The sequence below is a fragment of the Sciurus carolinensis genome, chromosome 19, assembly GCF_902686445.1.
Source record: "Sciurus carolinensis chromosome 19, mSciCar1.2, whole genome shotgun sequence".
Taxonomy (NCBI): Eukaryota; Metazoa; Chordata; class Mammalia; order Rodentia; family Sciuridae; genus Sciurus; species Sciurus carolinensis.
In genome coordinates, this window is record NC_062231.1 from 6,825,550 (window position 1) to 6,844,588 (window position 19,039).

The 19,039-nt window shown below is 53.5% G+C and overlaps 1 protein-coding gene across 15 annotated transcripts in view; it reads right to left on the minus strand.

Annotated features, from left to right (window-relative positions):
* Window positions 1–17,792, minus strand: part of Zxdc (ZXD family zinc finger C) — a 35,395-nt gene extending 17,603 nt beyond the window's left edge. For 10 of the 15 annotated variants that reach the window (XM_047534860.1, XM_047534859.1, XM_047534853.1 and 7 more), the window contains exons 1-8: window positions 16,682–17,792; window positions 14,069–14,221; window positions 13,884–13,962; window positions 12,500–12,630; window positions 8,442–8,612; window positions 4,564–5,240; window positions 3,450–3,512; window positions 2,763–2,847 (exon numbers count right to left, since the gene is read on the minus strand). In XM_047534860.1, coding sequence (XP_047390816.1) covers window positions 2,763–2,847; window positions 3,450–3,512; window positions 4,564–5,240; window positions 8,442–8,612; window positions 12,500–12,630; window positions 13,884–13,962; window positions 14,069–14,221; window positions 16,682–17,699 — 2,377 coding nt within the window. In that variant the 5' untranslated portion in view covers window positions 17,700–17,792. The remainder of the gene's footprint in view (window positions 1–2,762; window positions 2,848–3,449; window positions 3,513–4,563; window positions 5,241–8,441; window positions 8,613–12,499; window positions 12,631–13,883; window positions 13,963–14,068; window positions 14,222–16,681) is intronic. The other 5 variants (XM_047534857.1, XM_047534852.1, XM_047534862.1 and 2 more) reach the window with 2 other exon arrangements.
* Window positions 17,793–19,039: the final 1,247 nt, after the last annotated feature.

A 19,039-nucleotide genomic window follows, 5' to 3' on the forward strand; every position in this document is an offset into this window, starting at 1 on the left:
GACACCAAGCACCGCCACCCAAGGCATCGAGTTTTCTTCAGTCTGAAATTACAGCCAATGGCGGGCACAGTGGCACAGCCTATAATCCCAGCAACTGGAGAGCCTGAGGCGGAGGACCGCAAGTTCAAAGCCAGCCTCGGCGATTTAGTGAGGCCCTATCTTAAAATAAAAAATAAAAAGGGTTGGGGATGCGGCTCAGTGGCTAAGCACCCCTGGGTTCTGTCCCCAGTACAAAAAAAAAAAAAAAGAATTTACAGGAAATTGTCAGGGGACAAAACAAATGCTCACAAGAATTTTAGAAAAGGGACAGTGGCCCTTCTCCAGACTTGTCCCTTCCTTGGCTGGTGACAGTATTTCAAGGGGCTTTTCAAGGAGGCCACACGGAAGGTCGCCTTCACCCTTGCACATGCTCTCACACATGAAGGCTGGATTCCTGGCAGGCACCGCATTTCTCCTCCCCTTAAAAGGCTATAAAATGTTCAAATCAGTGAATGCATGAAAACAGCTTTGGTCACGCAGAGGCCAGGGAAGCAAGCCAGCCTGGTGCAGCGGCGCACACCTGTGATCTGAGCGGCGCGGGAGGCGGAGGCAGGAGGACTGCAAGTCTGAGGCGAGCTCAGCAATTCAGCCAGACCCTGCCTGAGAACAAACGACAGAAGGGACGTGGGTGCAGCTCAGGGGGACAGCACCCTGGGCTCTGCCCCCAGTACCACAACGAACACAAACAAAAGCAGTCTTATTTGAAAACTGATGAAGAAGATTCAAACATCCTCATTCCTATGGACTGTATCTCAAGGGTAAGGAATTGAGAAGGTGCTCTTTACAGAAGCACTTCAGCTAATACACGAACAACAACAGAAGTACCATCTCTCCGCAATCCCCAATGAATGGCGCTAGGCTGCCGCCAACACAGTACAGGCCACCAGGGCCCAGCACCACCTGTGACGAAAGGATCAGTCCCATCAAGCCTGAGATGAGAGGAAACACACACAAAACCAGAGCAACCTGCTCAACTGTACTGCAGAGATGCAAGCAGCAAAAGCCACACCGGCCCAGGGACAGACCCACCAGCCCAGCTGCTCCAACCGAAGACGGGATGCAGAAACGCACAGGTGTGACAGAAACGTGCCAACCAAAAGTGCGACCCTCATTTGGATTCTTATTTGAACGGTTAGAAGAAAGGAGACCTCTGACAACTGAAAATCTGAACACTTGCTAGACACTGGCGTTAAAGAAATACTGTTGGGGCTGGGGAGATAGCTCAGTTGATAGAGTGTTTGCCTCATAAGCACAAGGGCCTGGGTTCGATCCCCAGCACCACACACACACACACAAAAAAAACCAAAAGAAATTCTGTTAATTTCAAAAGTAATAGTAATATGTGACTATGATTCTTAAAATGGCCTTATTTTTTAAAGATGTTAAACATTCATAAAAACAATAAAAAAATCAAATCATCTCTATTAAATACTACTTTAATGTAATATAAAGGCTATAACGTTATACATCTGAGTGTCTGCAGTATTCTTTTTCTTTCAAGTTCATGATTATCGACCAGCTTCGATAAAGGCATCTGGTTTCCCTCAGGAACTTTGCCTAGTCCGCGGGGAATTCTTTCCACAGACATTCAGCGCCACTTCCTTCTGAATTCTCTAAGAGTTCCACATCAGTACTTCATGATCTGTGAAGGTTTCCCTTTCTAAGTCCCAATGGACACTGACTCGGATGACATTCCTTACAGGGAAATATTTGTAAGAAAGCCCTTAAACAGAAACTAGTTTTTTGTGTTTTTTTTTTGGGGGGGGTGGGGGCAGTGGGGGAAGTACTTGGGCTTGAACCCAGGGGCCCTTGACCACTGAGCCACATCCCCAGTCCTATTTTGTATTTTATTTAGAGACAGGGTCTCAATGAGTTGCTTAGCGCCTCGCTTTTGCTGAGGCTGGCTTGGAACTCCTGATCCTCCTGCCTCAGCCTCCTGAGTCGCTGGGATTATAGGCGTGCGCCATAGTGTCCAGCGAAAATAGTTATTTTATAATAGTTATGATATGACTAAAAATAGAGAGGAAAACAAAATTCCATCACTGATCTTACATGTCCATTTCAAAAAAATAAACTTTAAGTAAATATAAAAGATGAATGGAATATACAGAAACATCATCTTGAAAGAACTCACTGTGACTAACACAAAAGGATTTACCAGCTTCACTTAAGTGCTGTGGCCCCCTATTTTATTTTGAGGAGGGCCAGAAACACGAGGCCAGTTCTTTTCTGGGTCACCTGTGATTTTTAAAAATCCAGAGAAGCTGGTAACATTAGATGCCAACGAGAACTCCAAGTCAGGGGCCACAACGCTACAGGACGCACGGGGACTCCACCCACCAGTGCCCTTGGAGACAGCAGCAGCCCCATCCCTAGGGTCCCTTCACCATGAAAAGCTTGGGGACCTGAGGCCACTCAGCTCTTCTGACACCCGGCTCTCTGCAGCCTCTCAGGGAACTGGCACTTTGGGGTTGAATGTTTGAACCCCTAACTTTCCACAGAGCTTCTCTAAGTCAGGAAAGCACGTTTACACATGCTGGCGACGCTGTTATGACTTTCCTTCCTTAAGTTTGTATAAAACTAAGGAGTGGGTAAAAGGGCATTTTGAACACCCAGGGAAAACAGAGCGCGCAGGAACGCCTGCTCCATGCGCTTCCTGCCCACGACTGCGACACGAGAGCCCGGTCCCTCGTCCAGCAGCCCTGCAGCACACTCGGCCTCACCTGCATGGCTCCCCGCTCCTTTCTGCTTTTTTTCCTTGGCTAGTTGAATGGCCCGGTAATCAGTTCTTGCTGAGCCCCCACTTTCCTGGGACCAAAGAAAAGTGTGTCAGTCACTTGAGCTACACAGCGAAGGAAGGACAGCAGGGGAACTACAGAAACGTCCCCAGTCTGATTCTGGAACATCTTAGTTCCAGTCATCACTTCGGAATCCCCAGCAGAGGCAGAGAGCCGAAGGCTACATCCACTGACAGTGACAGCTCAAGGAAGCCCGAGCTGGCCAGAGAGACCCAACTCTGTCACCCGGGGAAGCCAAAGGTTCTCCTCCAAAGTCTCAGACACATAAAAGGTGGTTTACCAACTGTTATAACATGAACTGCGGACTTCTCAGCAAACAGCCTCCCCTTGGTGACTCAGGGTCACTTTACTGAAGCAGGGCCCAAGGCTCTCCATGCTGTCTGCCTCTGGGCACGACAGCCCTGGGGCAGGGCCGTCCTCTCCGTACTGCAGCTAACTGCTCTGGGGGCAGGGGTCACCCTCGGTCGTGCGTGTGTGACCGCACTGAGCAAGTTTACTGAGGAAGCCCAACGCCACTCCAACAGCGGACCGCCGTAGCGTGGGGCCGCCTCCCAAGAAGCCTGTCGCGCATCACTACAGGACGAGATGGGCCCTCTCCAGCTCATGGCGTACCTGCGACCCCTTCACCACACACCACTTGGACTCAGAGAAGTCAGGGAGCCCCACGTCACACAGCTAGCAAGAGAATGAACAGGGCGTTAGGACCGAGGTCTGGCGGGCTCCTCCGCCTCCACCCCGGCTACGGCTCTGGAGAGGCGCCAGCGGCCGCCTTCCCAGGTGGCTCTGCTCTGGAGCCACCTCCCGCCCTGCGACTGCTGCGGCAGCCCGAACAAACGCTAGCACAGTGCCTCTGCCACCGAAAAGCGAGACACCAGAAACGGAGAGACGAAGTGTCCTCGCGCTGGAAGAAAGCGGAGTAGGCTTCTAGGTGCCCTCGCCCTGGACCCAACGCAGAAGATGTGACATTTTAAGCTGTGGTCCAATCAACTGAACGTGTTGAACAGCAGAAATGTTACCATCAAACGTGACCTGTGCCTTCGAGAAAAACCTGTGGTCACTCCCACTGGACACTGAGGAAAGTCAGACTCTCCCAAGAACCTTTAATTAAATTAGTTTAAATTAAGTTATATTAAATGCATCACTGATATAAATATAATTAGGCTGATAACTGTCCAGCCTCAAAACTGGACGAGTATTCTTATAATCCTCCACGAACAAAAGCTCATACACCATTCCCTTGTATCTCTTCTTAAATCTAATTAAAAAAAATATTTTGGCAAGGTTTTAAAGTTTCCATTAAACCTGGAAAGGTAGTTTATGCCGCCATTCATTCCTCCTCCTGCAGGACTTGGTCATTACGTGAAAAACACAAAGGCAAAACATTCCAACAGCATGAAACACCCCAAGTTTTTTCAAGAAAAGGAACACATCATCACAGAATCACAGAAGCCAAAAGGACCCTAGAAACGAGCTAGCCAAACCCCCTTATTCAGGAAACCACTGAGAATTTAAGGCTCATATAGGTTAAGTGATTCGCTCAAGGCTGTGAGAACTCGCGAGTTCCAGACTCAAGGCCAAATGGAGAGTTTCAGACTTGTAGTCGAGGGTTCCGTCCTTTCGCAAACCAGAAAAACGTCTGCATAGAAAGGATTAATCCCGAATATCCTCAAAACTGAGTGAGAGAGAAGGGAGCTACGTGCTGGCGACGGAAGAGTGTGCTTCATACCAAATAGAGGCCGCCGGGGCCGGCACTGAGCTCCGAGTCCTGCGCACTGTGCTTTTCTGCCGGGCCGGAGAACACAGGCGGGGGTGGGGCGGGGCTTCCTTGCTGTCGCTTGACTACAGCAGGGACAGGAGACGAGTCCCGCTCCACCTTGACGGAAGCCAGCAGTTCTGGGACACTGGCGGTTTCTTGAGAGGTGCTTGAAGAGGTCGGGGTGATGACATGTGCTGCCAAGTTACCACTGGAGGTCAAAGCTGTGGGGTCCTGACCCACAGGCAGAGCCACCAGACAGCCTACTGGTCCCGTACTCACGGTGTGCACGTCATCCACGCTGAAGCTGCCTGGCTGGAGAACCGTGGCCGCTGTCCCAAGAATGAGAGGGCTGTCCAGACTTGGAGGAATGTCACTGTGGGCCACCAGGACCAGGGGGTCCATGGGCCCTAAGGAGTTGTTACTGGCAGGGAGGTTCCCCCCCAGAGAGGAGCTCACAGAAGTGACGTCGATGGTCAGGATTCCAGAATTCAGGGCCTCGTCCGACCCAGCTGCCGACCCACTTCCACCGGCAGGTGCGTCCGAGAAGAGAGCAGCTAAATCGATGTTGGTGAGCTCGCTTTGGCCGGGGCTGCTCAGTTCGCTGCTGGGTGTGAGAGAACTTGGAGTTTCTAGCTGAGGTACGAGATCTGCAAAAGGAATGGACATTGCGGTTATTTATTATCTTGGAAGGCAGAGATCTTGCTTATGCTCAAAGTGACACCAAGAGACCCCTCGAGGCAACGTTTACTATCCTCTTGTGACCCTACTGCCTGGTAACCACCAACTGGGGCCCTCTGCTGGCACATGAGCAACCACGACACCCAGGGCAGGGGCGGCTTGGACACGTTAGGCACTTCACCTAAGAGTCCCAAATCCTCAGGCCGACAAGGATTTCTCTAGAAGAGATAACAGGGTCTCATATATCATTTCCTAAGTCCTGTCAAATAAGAGGCAAGATTGCGATTTGTCTTTCTGGCTTCCAAACCTGTCCTGTCTCCTGCATCATGGTAGCTACCCGAGAGGACAGTGAGACTTCCCCGGGTACAGTCTTCAGAAGCCAGTCAGGCCAGGAAACCCTGGCTGAGGATATTTTTGGAATCAGCTTATGTCAGCTCATGTCTTGTCAGTGTGTCCCATTCCACAACTGTCAACTCCCCACAAGTCAGTGTCAGCCACCTGGAGGTGAACGTGGGGAATAAGCTGGCTGTCAGGTCTGGCTCCAGAATCAAAGTTCCAGCCCTGTCTCTGGAGAAACGTCCCCTATCTGAACCTTCTCTCCCAGTCTCTCCCTTGGTGCCCCATCACATCACCAGCCTCTGACCTGGGATGCTGACCTTCAGGAGCATGACCCACCTGTCCTCTCTGCATCTAGCCAAGTTCTCTAGCCCTTTCTACCATGGAATGATCACACAAAAATGGTAATAGATCCCTCTTCATCTGAGGTCTTCATTTTTGCTCATAACATTCGTGAAATACTTGATTGCTTATTATTCAATCAAGTAATGTGAACAATCAGAACACCCCTGGAAGAAACTATAAATCAACATATTTCAAAAAATGTCTATGAATCCTCAAACTGGAGGTTTATGTACAAGCACACGTCAGTCATACCAAATTGCAGGACTCTTCAAGCACTGAGCAAATAGAAAAATGTGAGCGCAACGGATATGGGAAGTGGAGCCAAATAAGGCCTCGATGTTACCTTCTTCCCAAGATACCTCCCTTGCAGCTTCCTTAATATGCCAGTGGCTGGTGCAGAGGGAAGCAGCTCTCTGCTGTTCCTTCCCTGCCGACTGCAGCTAACTACCAGGAACTCACACCCCAGGTTCAAGTATGAATGCCCCAAGTATATACTGTATTTCTTTGTCATTGGTACTGGGAACTGAACCTGGGGTGCCTGTGGATCCCCAGGCCCTTTTATTTTTTATTCTGTCCCAGGTCATGCTGAGTGGCTGAGGCTGGCCTTGAACTTGCAATCCTCCGGCCTTTGGTCTCTTACATTGCTGGGAATATAGGCATGTGCCACCATGAACAGCTGCACATCCTAATTTTAGTGCCGATTGATGAAAGCCACCTACTCTAGACAGAGGGAAAAATAAAGACCCTAAAAACTGAACACCAAAAACTCAGAATGTCTTGTCTTTAGTGGTCTCAGAACTTCAAAATCTCTTCAATAAATATCTTAGTGCCAACAAAACACCATGAAGGGAAATGGGAGTGATTCTTTGGAAAAACTGAAATTAGAAAACTACCACTTTTTCGAGAACTTTCCACAGAAGCCCCTAGCTGTCTTAGGATTCAGTGCCCTGTGAAATCAGGAGGATCGCAGTGAAAGCAGTGATGCCCACAGTCACGCGATGCCTACTTGGTACTTTACGAATGTCACAGGCACTGCTTGCACTGGCACAGGCCGGGGCACACAAGGAAAACCCCCTCAGTGAGGGTGAGAGAGTCCCGAGGACACGGAGTCAGGGTCGTGGCCTTGGAGGCAGGACCCCAGGCTCAAGGCCTGGCTCTGCTGCTCCCTACTGGTACGCCCTCCCCACATCCTTTCTGTGGTCGTTAGATAGTGACAATGAAACCCAACGCCCATCAAGGCCTGGCGTGACCCCACGGTCATCAGACTTCCCGAGGGCCTGCTTTCCATGAGGTGGAGACCGACCCTTGGTCCGCCCCCTCAGAAGCCGGCAGGAGGAATGGCACATAAGCCAGCCACGGACGGGAGCCTGGGAGCCACAGGGCGCTTTGGGAACAGCTACGAGGGCCTCACATCCCACTGGAGTTGAAGGAAAGGTCGTCTGGAATCACCGGGAGTCTCTGCTGGTTTCTGAATTAGCCAGGTTAGGAAATGGGGTGTGGGGGTGCATCCTGAGAGGGACAGTCAGGAACCAGAGAGGGGCCTGGGGCCGTGGTGTCACCGAGCACCCGCTCAGAGCGGGAAGGACCCAGTGACTGCAAGCCTAGGAGAGCACAGGGGACACCATCGTGGATCAGGAAGGACAAGTAATCCCCTGGTCCTCAGGACTCACAAAACTACAAGGGCGACTTCTCCAAACGGAAGCCTAGGAGTGCTAAGTGGGGTGAACTGCAAAGGCAACCGTGTGTGAGCGGAGGACCAAGGGACCAGGGGCAGCCGACTGAAGACGGCAGAGGAGAGGCACGGCCTCACCGCCCCGCTGCAGGAGGAACTCGACACCAGACACTTGGACAGGGTGTCCTCTTTTGAGAGCTACTCAAAATTTCTTCCTCGACTTAAAAATGAGGGACGCAGGGCTCAAACACACGTCCCCTGTGTGCAGGCTGCCAACAGAGAGGCCCACCCCGCAGGCGGGAGCTCAGCCCCACTGAGGCGGAGACGGACTGGTTAGACTCCACAGACAGGGCCGTGACCCCTTGACCCCAGGCCCTGCCAAGAGCAGCAGCCCCACCAGCAGCCAGAGCGAGGTCCCCGTGCCCTAGGGGAGGGCAGCCACTGCTTCACCGAGGTGCCCTCAGTGTTCTGTCCACGGGCCTGTGATGGCCCGGACAGGCAGGTTTCTAAGTCTCATACCACAAAGAGCAGGCGGAGACCCTGGAGGGAGGCGGGGGATCCAGGACAAAGGGTCACTGAAGACACAGCCCCTGAAGTCGAAGAAGTAAATTCCCAAAGGAAGCACTTCAGCAAAAGGGAGGGGCGAGAGGTCGGAGACAAGAAAGTGGCCTGAGAGCGCAGAGGAGGCCGCGTGGCTCCGCGGCCATGGTCGTGACCTAGGTTGCTAAGAGCAGGCGAGGAGGAGCCCCAAGGGTAGGGTTCTCCCTGCGCGTCAGGCACACAATCTCTGGCTCTCTGGGACAGAGGAGGTGCGGACCTTGGCGCCGGCCATGCTGCCGCACCACGTGCGCCTTCATGCTGTGCTTGGAGGTGAAGAGCCTGTTGCAGCTGGACACCGGGCAGCGGCTTTTCGGAGCACCCACGTCCTGGAGGTGCTTCTTGGAGTGAATGTACAGACTGCTGCGAGCGGAGAACCTAGCGCAGCACCCTGGAATGCAGAGAAAGGGAGAGTTACACCTGAAGGTGACCGAGGAGCCAGCACACGCCCACATCACAGCAGGAGCCTGAGGCCACGTTCTCAAGCCCTGGCCCCCGGAAGGGATGTACACCAAGTATCCCCAGGAACAGCAAGCATCACGAGGAATGGAAACCAAAAGTAAGCTGTCTGCCAGGCCCAGGGGTGCGTGCCTGTCATCCCAGCAGCTCGGGAGGCTGAGGCAGGAGGATCACAAGTTGGAGGCCAGCCTCAGCTACTTAGCGAGGTGTTAACCAACTCAGTGAGACCCTGTCTCTAAATAAAATATGAAAAGGGCTGGGGAGGTGGCTCAGTGGTCAAGGGCCCCTGATTTCAATCCCAGGTACCTACCCCCAGACCCCAAAAGAGGCCAGAGATAAAAAGAACATCAAAAGGAAATCCAAAGCCCTGCATCGGTCATGTCCAAGACGTATGACCTTGGCCAAGCTAACCCTGTGCCTGTTTCTGCCTCAGCCACGCAGGGCTGTTGGGAAGATTAAGTCAAAGCAACCCCTGCACTGTTCAGTTGCAAAAAGTTGTCATCTCTATGAAGCTATTACTACAGAAACAACTGCGACCTCTGACCTTAACAGATCACCAAAGACAACTCCTTCCATTTTACCACTGTGAAGCTGAGGGCCAGAGACCAGGCCAATGTCCCTCAGTCTGGTCGCGAATGGAACCAGAGTAGGCATCTCCCTGCGGGCATGTCAACTCGCTTCCGCCTCCACACACAAGCGTTACAGGGAAAAGAGGACGATTTCAAAATTACAGCAAAATTTCCCTCATGCCCCAATTCCCCACGTAGACACGGAGAAGGGGCGTGAAGCTCACGTAGCCAGAGGCTCACGATCCACTAGGACCTTACAACACAGGGCAAAATAAAAGCAGAGCTAAAATAAGGTGGTCTAGAAGCAGAGGCAACACCCAGCCCCTCAGAAGATGGGCAAAAAAGTCTCATGAGCAGGTGGCAGAGGTGACTGGGCCACACCCAGGCAGAGCAAGAGGGTGCTCCCGGCTACGCTGCGAATGACTGGACTGTACCCCTAGCTGCGTGGCCTTGGACAAGTGATTTATTCTGTGCAGATCCTTTTCTTTTCTTGTTAAGTAGGAATATTACATCAAGGGGGGCCGACAAGGACAAAATAAAGCGAGACTTATCTGTGGAACCTGACCCGGAAACAAGCCAAAGCTTCACTTGAGGATGAAATATTGTTCCAAACTACACTGAGGCAGCCCAGGCCCTCGCTCGGCTGGCCCTCTCCCATCTTTACAGCCTCATTCTCAAAATAGCCCAACTCCAGGCCCTGGGCTCCAGCATCCTGAGGCTGTGCCATAAAGTGAGTCCGAACAGGAGGACTGACCTCTTGGTCAGTGCAAGGAAAGTTCTGGATCCCTCCAGCAGGCTGCATCTCCACAGCCTTAGGAAGAATGCCCTAGGCCAAGATGGCCTGCTCTTCCCTCTCCTGTCTCCATGGGCCTCCCTTCACCAGCGCCCTGATAGCTTGACTGCTCCAAGCTCCCTGGGAGCTTTGCCAAAACAAGTGGCCCCTCTTCCACAGCTGCAGCCCTTTCCCCATCACCTCCAGGGGAGCTGTCAGGACCAGCAGTGCCCGGCCACCCACTGGGGTCACCTTCTGGGGCACTGGAGAGAGCTCTGCTGGAGTCGCCCCACTCAGCGCTGCCCATCAACAGAGTTTGACCCTGTGGGGGTCCTCGGGGCTCGGGATGAACCTTTGCCACCTCCCCCCTGCCTCCAGGGCTCCTGCCAGGGCACCCGTCCCATGTTTCCACTTGAATCTGACAGTCCCAGGACTGTTCTAGACTTTTTTCCTTTTCAAACTAACAATCTCGATAGTAATAGTTGCTGACACATATGGATGTTGTCGTCTGATTTAAACCTATCAACTTAGCGAACCCCGCAAGAAGCCCATCAGGTTTCCTTCTGTTACAGGTGAAGAGAAGAGGCACAAGCCGAAGCTGCACGTCCCAGGGCCGCTGCTCCTAGCGTGGTAGACCTGGGACTAGCATTCAGGCAGACTGACTCCAGAATGCAGGCTTTTATCACGCCCGTGGCCACCTCTGGATGTCCACTGCTTTTTGAGGATCCTGTCCACTTGCATGGCTTCAATGACGACTCGGGGCTGCCTGCTTCGCTCCCTAGCCTGGCCTGCTCCCCGAGCTGCAGCAGCACACCCCCGCCCCCCAGCAGCTGAACTCGTACCGTCAAAGGTACTTAAGATGCAGCGTCTGTAAACCAAACCCTTTCTTCCAAACCAGCAGCCCTCGTGTCCCCAGCTCGGCTGAGATCCTCCAACTACTGCCTCTCCCTCAACCCCTACCTGGGTCCAGACCCACCGCCAGGCGCTATTACTTCAGCTCTGATCCAATGACCCCCTTCTGCTCGCTGGAAAGTCCCCGCCCAGGCACATCCAGCTCCCCAGGGTGACCGCAGTACCTCCCTACAGGCCTCTCCATCTTCGGACATGAGCCAGACCGACTGCAACTTGAACTTAACCCCCTCACCCACGAGCCTTACGCGCTCAGCTTGCTGCTCTTGCACTGCTAGGAGAGTCGGCCTCCAACACCTACTCCGTGTTTGGCTAGCTCTTCCTCCTCCTCCGGCTGACAGGAAGTCCGCTTCCATGCTCCCTGCCAGAGTGATGGACCCTTTGTGGGCCCAAAGCAGCCTGCACGTGCCTGTTCATTCGTCCACGCCTCCAGCTGGAATGCCGACAGGAGGAACGGTGGCTTGGTGACACCACCCGTATTACGGTCATCGTGTTCTAAGAGGTGGTTTCAGCTCTAAGTGGGTCTTCACCCTCTTGGGACCCTTCTCCAGGTAGGAAAGCAAAGCCTGGAGAAGCAGCTGAGGCCACCAATTTAGGGGCCACTGAATCTGCCCTGCTCTGCTGCTTCCTGGGGCATCCGCAGCACTAGAGCAGGACCAGCACAGACGGGCCACACAGATTTTTGGCAGATGAACTAAGCCTTCAGCATTGCAAAGAAAAAACTCCTACCCTCACCCCCTTTTTGGTGGTTTAGGAATTGAACCCAGGGGCCCCCTACCACTGAGCTCTATCTGTAGCCCTTTTTACTTTTGATTTTTAGACAGGAGCTATGCTAAGTTGAAGAGGCTGACCTCAAACTTGTGACCTTCCTGCCTCGGCCTCCCAGGATGCTAAGATGACAGGTGTGTACCACTGTGCTCAGCTTACTAACAGCCCTTTAAAAAAAAAGTCATCTTGGGCCAGGTGCAGAGACGCACGCCCGTAATCCCAGCAACCTGGAAGCCTGAGGCAGGAGGATCGAAAGTTGGAGGCCTGCCTCAGCAACTTAGTGAGGACCTAAGCAACTCAGCGAGACCCTGTCTCATTAAAAAAAGAAAGTAAAAAAAAAAAAGAAAGAAAAGAAAAAGGAGGGGGGCTGGGGACGTGGCTCAGTGGTTAAGCACCCCTGGCTTTAATTTTTGGTACCTAAAAAACACAAAAAGTCAGTTTAGCTTTACCACTGTCCAACTGCAATGAGAGAAGCTGCTTATAATTCAGAGTCCAAGCTATGTGTCAGACGCATCAAGAAGCATTACTCAACGTTATTTTACCTAATCCTCATAACTAGGGCCACAGAGAGAGTACGTGGCAGGGCCAGAAGGCAACAGAAAGCATTCTAGTCTGTGCCCCCTTCTAATATCCCAAGATACTGTGCGTGATCCATTCAACAAGCCAAACAGATACAATGCTGTGACCTACGCTTACCTTGTCTTCAAGGAGCTAAAACTTACCTTAAAACAACTTAAACTTACAACTTGGATGTTGGTGTGGTACTTCATTAATAGCTCTAAGCAAAGCCTGAAACTCTACCTTCCACAGGACACTCGAACGGCTTGGTGCCCAGGTGGGTGATGCTGTGGCCCTTCAGATGCTCCGCCCGGGTGAACGACTTGCCGCAGCCTTCCACGGGGCAGGTGAATCTCCGGTCGTCGTCATGTTTCCTGCCAGGACAGGAGGATGAAGCAACAGTCGCTCGCTCAACTCGCAAGCACAAGGCCTCAGAGCTTCATTCTTTGTAGAGAATTCTGCAAACTCTACCAAACTGCTAGCTCTTTTCACTTGAAAAACAAAAATGATCAGGACACTTCAGAAAACCTTTACCCTGTCTTCAGTCCACATGTGATTTGCAAGCTAGCTACACCGCGATTAGAAAACTCACTTTAATGATGAGGCTGGCCCCAGAGTCAAGACAGAACAATTAGTGCCGCTTCAATCTTGGAACAGCCGAGTCCCAAATGTATTGATGAAACTGTTTCCATTGCTCAGAAATCCCTGCCATCACCAGCTTCCCAAGCCACAGTCTTTCTGAAAAGTCTGACCGTGAATGTTCGGCTACGAACAGCTACAGCAGGGACGGATGATGGCAGCCCAAGGGCACACACATGCCACTTGCTGAATGTGACTTGGATGTGAACAACTAACTGAACACAGGGAGTAGGTTGCAAGGCTAAAAGGACCTTCTGAAGTCGACTTGTGACAACTGTGTCCTTTCCTGAGTTATGTTCTTATTTCAAACCTCCCAGATCCCAGCTGTGCCAGCTCAGACACACCACCCACCCCGAGTCTCACTGACCAACGGGGGCGAAAATAGTGTCAGAGCCGTCACGAAGATAGGCTGCAACACACAGGTGAAGTGAGGAACACGGCTGGGACACAGGCCCCAAGGTTGTCATTATCACTATGAAAAGTCTGCTATGATATGAGGAAAGCTTACCCGACAATGGTTAAAGAAACAACAAAAAAAGAAACTGTATATAAAATATGCCAATAAGGTACACAGAGAAGCTGTTGTTAGGTGATGAGATTCTGAATAATTTTCCTTATAGTTTTCCATTTTCAAAAAATCCCTACACACTGAGTTTTTTTTTTTTTGGTACCAGGGATTGAACCCAGGGGCACTTAACCACTGAGCCACATCCCCAGCCCTTTTTTGTATTTTATTTAGAGACAGGGTCTCGCTGAGGGCCTCACTAAGTTGCTGAGGCTGGCTTTGAACTCGTGATTCGCCTGTCGCAGCCTCTTGAGCTGCTGGGATTATAGGCGCGCACAACCATGCCCTGCACACACTGAGCTTTTTTTAAAAAACAAAACAAAACAAAACAAAACCTAGATATTTCATCCAAAGATTTCTGCTACTGACAAACAACTCATCCGTTCTCAGAGCTGATAATACCTCACAAATTAGAAGGATTACCTTTTATGCCTTAGGAGTTTGGACATACTGGTGAAGGTCCAGCCGCAACTGTCTGAATCACAAATAAATGGTCTTTCACCTTGTAAAAGAAAAAATTGCAAAGCATAATTATAAATCCAACGGCTAGGCTCTTGCAGAGAGAGAGCTCTTGGGTCCCCGTGTTGCTGTGTTCTCTCGCTCATTACCTGTATGACTTCTCAGGTGAATTTTCAGTCGACAGGCCTTGTCATATTGTTTGCTGCATCCAGGAAAGGAGCAAGAGAAGAGCTCTTGTTCCCTGAAGTGGGCTCGGTTATGGGAGAAGAGGGCACTCACTGTGATGAACGTCTTCTCGCAGCCTGAAGAGAAAACACAAATCCTGCTCGTGGCCTGACAAAAACTGTCAACACAGTGAGTGTCAGTCACCACCCTGCGATGCTGCTCACACTGGAGCAGACAAGGAAGAAAGGGCCTCAGAAGCCCTTTCTGAAAGTCTGACCGGGAATGTTCGGCTATGTAACAGCTACAGGAGGGATGGCTGATGGCGGCCCAAGGGTGCACATGGGCCACTTGCTGAATGTGACTTGGATATGAACAACTAACTGATCACAAGCATCTGCTCGCCAGTTCTGCAGCACTGATCCTGCACGCCCGCGTGGTACCTTCCATGAACTCAAACGCCACTGCTGCTCGTGAGACCCCAGAAAACCCCAAGGAAATGAAACACCAACGAACGAGGTTTTGTCAGGCAGAGTTGAGCTTTGTGGGGACGCCGTATCCTGTGCACTTGGGATTTCCTCCAACACCCTCTGCAACTGGCAGCCCCACTTCTTACGCTCCGGCCTCTCTTTCTCCTTCCCCCCATTTCCTCAGGTGCCTGCCTTATCATCTTCACTCATCTGGCTGCTTCTCTCACTGCCACCCTCAGTCCCCACCCGCGCCACCGGCCCAAGCAGCCCACACCCTAGCAGCGGCCCCACTTTCCACATCCATATTTCTCCCCTGGAACAGGGCGGAACCGGAGGCTTCGAGGTGTTGAACAGGTGTCTGTGTGGAAGCTCTTCTCAGAGCCTGTAACGACTGCAGATCACGCTCACAGTGCCGCGTGAACAAGCAGCCCGAGGGACTCCACTGTGCCCAGCTACTCGGGCAGTGTGTCCTCCTCAAAACTCGAAAGCCACCTCAGTCTGCACATCAGTATACTACTGTGTGCTCTGGTGTATTCCCACAGCTGCTCAGGGAAATCCAAACACCAACTCTCTGCCTTGGCAACATCCTTTTCTTTCCCCAATCAGCAATGCCGCCATTGGACCCCACCTCCATGCTGGGGCGCCCCACAATCCCACTGCCACTCCCTGGCTCAGGCTGTCCAAAGACTCATCTGGGCCACCGGATGGTGCTTTGCTGGTTCTTCAAAGCCCCATCAATCAGCCAACACAACACCCTCAGGGGAGCCTCACGCCTAAGAACTGGATCCCTGGACTTTCTAGTATTAGACACAGAACGATGCTCTTTCTATCACACAGAGGGTCTGCAGCCACCGCCAGATTCTCAGAGAGTGAGACTGAAAAAGATTCTGAGTTGGTGGTGTCATGTTCTCCAAAAAAGGGTGTTCCAGACGGTCCACGGGCATATGAGAAAAAATGATCAGAACCTGTTAATGTATTTCAACACTCTCGAAATACTTAAATTTGGGCATACGTTATGAAAGCCTTGGGTATATGGGTTAACACACGCTACGACTTGCACTAGGCACTTGCTCAGGTTACATTCAAATGAACAGGATGGGAAAGGTCCCCACACTCCGTGGCCCTCCCACACCCTACCCACAGCCCACATTCCTCACCTAGGCTGGGATTCTGCTACCCTACCTCCCCCAAGCCAGCTTCTGCCAGGAATGTTCTCTTGCTCCTCTGAACTCTGTCCTGGGAGGACACCTAACCTGCCTGTGCTGGTTCAGAGTTCACCGTGTTGGAATCTCAACATTTCCAGTGACAGCAGGTTAACCCCGTGTAGGAAAAAACCTACAGGGGACTTCATCTCCACCCTGCTCCACCTGTGCCTTCATCTATAAAAATGAGGAAGTCTCTTAAACGTCACAAAAGGACAGTTTTAAAAACTTCACAAAATGTTGAAGTCCCATGAAAATAATCTGAATGTTCAAGACACAAGAACTGGGATGTGCCATACACCTGTGGTGGGCGACACCCTCAAGGTGATAAAGTGCTGTTATCTGGCTATATTCATCTTTGTTCCTCCCGGAGCAAAACTGGACCCCACTGATATTTCTAAACAATGAAACTAAGACAAATAAAGACCTGACTGATAACCAAACTCTGAAGACACGTCATCACTTTCATTAAACGGAAGCGTCTTAAGAGACCTGCTGCCGCCTCCCCTGACAGCTGGGATTATTTGCGCTACCTCGGCTGCAGAAATCCTGCAGCAAGGAAGGGTCAAAATTTCAAATCTCCATGGGTGTCCGCCTGTCATCCCAGCGGCTGGGGAGGCTGAGGGAGAAGGATCGCGAGTTGGAGGCCAGCCTCAGCAACTCAGTCAGACCCTGTCTCCAAATAAAAACTTAAAAAGGGCTGGGGGTGTGGCTCAGTGGTTAAGCACCCCTGGGTTCGATCCTTAGTACTTAAAAAAATATTTTTCTTCTCTGAATCTGATCATACAGAAGAAACCAGCACACTACCTTCACTGGGACCAAGCAGATCCCTTTTCGATCCCGCACAAAACATCCCCCGGGCCTCGGGGTCAGCGTCCTGTCCCGCCAGGGCCCCCGCCCACCCCGCAGGCCCGCGGCGCTCGGTTACCGGGAAAATCACACTTGTAGGGCCGCTCGGGCTCGAAGTGGCTGCGCTGGTGGGAGCTGAGCTTGGCGTGCGTGGGGAAGCGCTCGGTGCACACCTCGCACTTGAACAGGCTCTCCTGCTCGTGGCCCTTCATGTGCGCCTTGAGGTTGTAGACGGTGGTGAACTTCTTGCCGCAGCCGCCCACCGGGCAGCCGAAGGGCCGCAGCTTGTCGTGCGACTGCAGGTGCCGCTTGAGCTTGTAGGAGGTGGTGAAGGCCCAGCCGCAGCCGTCCAGCGGGCACTTGAAGGGCCGCCGGCCCTGGAGGCCGCCGTGCGTCAGCAGGTGCACCTTGAGCTGGTGCTTCTTGGCGAAGGCCAGCGCGCACTGCGGCTCGGGGCAGCGGTAGCCCGGCGCGCCCGAGCCGGCCCCCGGGGGTCCGCGGCGGCCCCCGGCCAGGCCCGGGCTCTCGGCTCCCGGCTGGGCGGGCGGGCCGAGCGCGGGTGGCCCCGGCGCCGGCGGCGGCGCGGCGGCCAGCGTGAAGACGCCGTGGTCGAAGCGCACCAGCAGGTCTTGGTGGTCGATGGTGACGGTGCCCGCGAGGGCCGCGCCGGGGGCGGTGGCCGGGCCGCTGGGGCCCGGCTCGGGGCGGCCCGCGGGGCTCGCGCCGGGGTCGGGCTCGGCCTCCCGCCTCCCCGGGGCCTCGGCGGCGGCGCCGCGCGCCACTTCCAGCAGCACCACGAAGGAGTCGCCGCCGTCCTCGGGGGACGGCGGGCTCGGCCCGGGGGCCTCCTCACGCCGCGGCTCGGGCCCGCCATCTTCCGGGCCCCTCAGCAGCAGCAGGCGGCGGCGTCCGGGGCCCGCGCTGAGGGGCGGCCCCGGGCCGCGGCGTAGGCGGCCGGGGACGCCGCCGCCATGTTGGCCTCCGCGCGCGGTCGGAGCGGCGAGCAGTGCCGGGAGGTCCATCTTGGGCCCAGCAGCGGCGTTGCTGCCGCCGCCGCCGCCGCCTCGGAGGAAGAGCGGTCCGCCCCTCCCAGGCATGCGCGCGACACCGTGTGGCCGCCCCCAGGCGAGGTGGACACCAAGGCCCGGCGCGGAGCACGGCCTGGAGCCCAGCTCCGAGCCACGCGTGCGCCAGAGCGAGCAGTGGGCGTGCCGCGCGAGGCCTGCTGGGGCCGTCGTGACGTGGGGCGGGGCGCCGTGGGGCGGACGCCGTGGGGCGGGGCTCCGCGGGGCGGGGCGTCGCGGGGCGGGGCGCCTCTTCTGCGCGCGGGACTCTGATTCACATTCTGGGAAAGAGGTTCCTCCGACTGAGTCGTTTTGCGTCTGGATCGTGCGGGCCAAGAGATTCATACTGACGCATTACGTCTCGCAAGCGTTCTCTGTGCTCTGTAAATGTGAGCTAATTCATCTGCACACTCGCAGGTAGGAAGAAACAGGCACTCTAGAGAGATTGAGGCTTTTTTGTTTCTCCCCTGAGGTCACACAGCCAGGAACCCGCAGAGGCAGACTTTTAACCTGTCCAGGAGGCTGGACAGCTTCCTCAGGAGCTCGCTCCAGTGCACACCGACCTCCCCTGGCTCGCAGGCCTCTCGTACTGCCCGAGGTCTTTCCGAGCACTCCGGGCCTCCCCATGCTTACACTGCCAGCTGCATTTCCTACTGAACTTGGCACAGCTTCACGGCAAAATCTAAGTGACTCATTTTTCCCAGGACTGCCTTGTCCCTCTCCTCTCTCACCTACCTCTCTCCAGATTCTATGCAAAGTCGCTCTTATACCACCGCTGAAATCCAAACTCATATTTCACTCCTAGGTTCTTAAAAAAAATAATTGAGTAGCAGCCTCCACTCACCCGACGGCCTCCCACCCCATCTGTTCAGCACAGGGCAGATCTAAAAACACAAATCTGCTTAGATTCCCACCCAGTCCTTAATTCCTGTGGCCCTTATGGTCTTGCCATCTGCCCTTCCCATCCCACCCACTCCACATGCCTTCATTCCCACCACTAAAATCCCACTGCCCGAACCCCCCACCTCACTCCTTTCTTTCCAGTTTTTCCAACAGGCCAAGCTGGTTCCCACCTCAGAGACTTTGTGGAGGTTCCTTTGATCCCCCTGGGAGGACGGTGCTAAATTTTGGATCCAAGGTACATCTTGACCCAGCTCCCTTATTTCCCACCCCTAAGCCTGTTTCCTTTGACATCTCTTCTCATGCAGTTGTTTTCTGTGTCCCTTTCTCTGCTCCTCCACCATCTATCTCCCATTCTAGAATGAAACATTGGAGCCTGGCATGGTAGCACATGCCTGTAATCCCAGGGGCTTGGGAGGCTGAGGCAGGAGGATCACAAGTTGGAGGCCAGCTTCAGCAACTTAGCGAGGCCC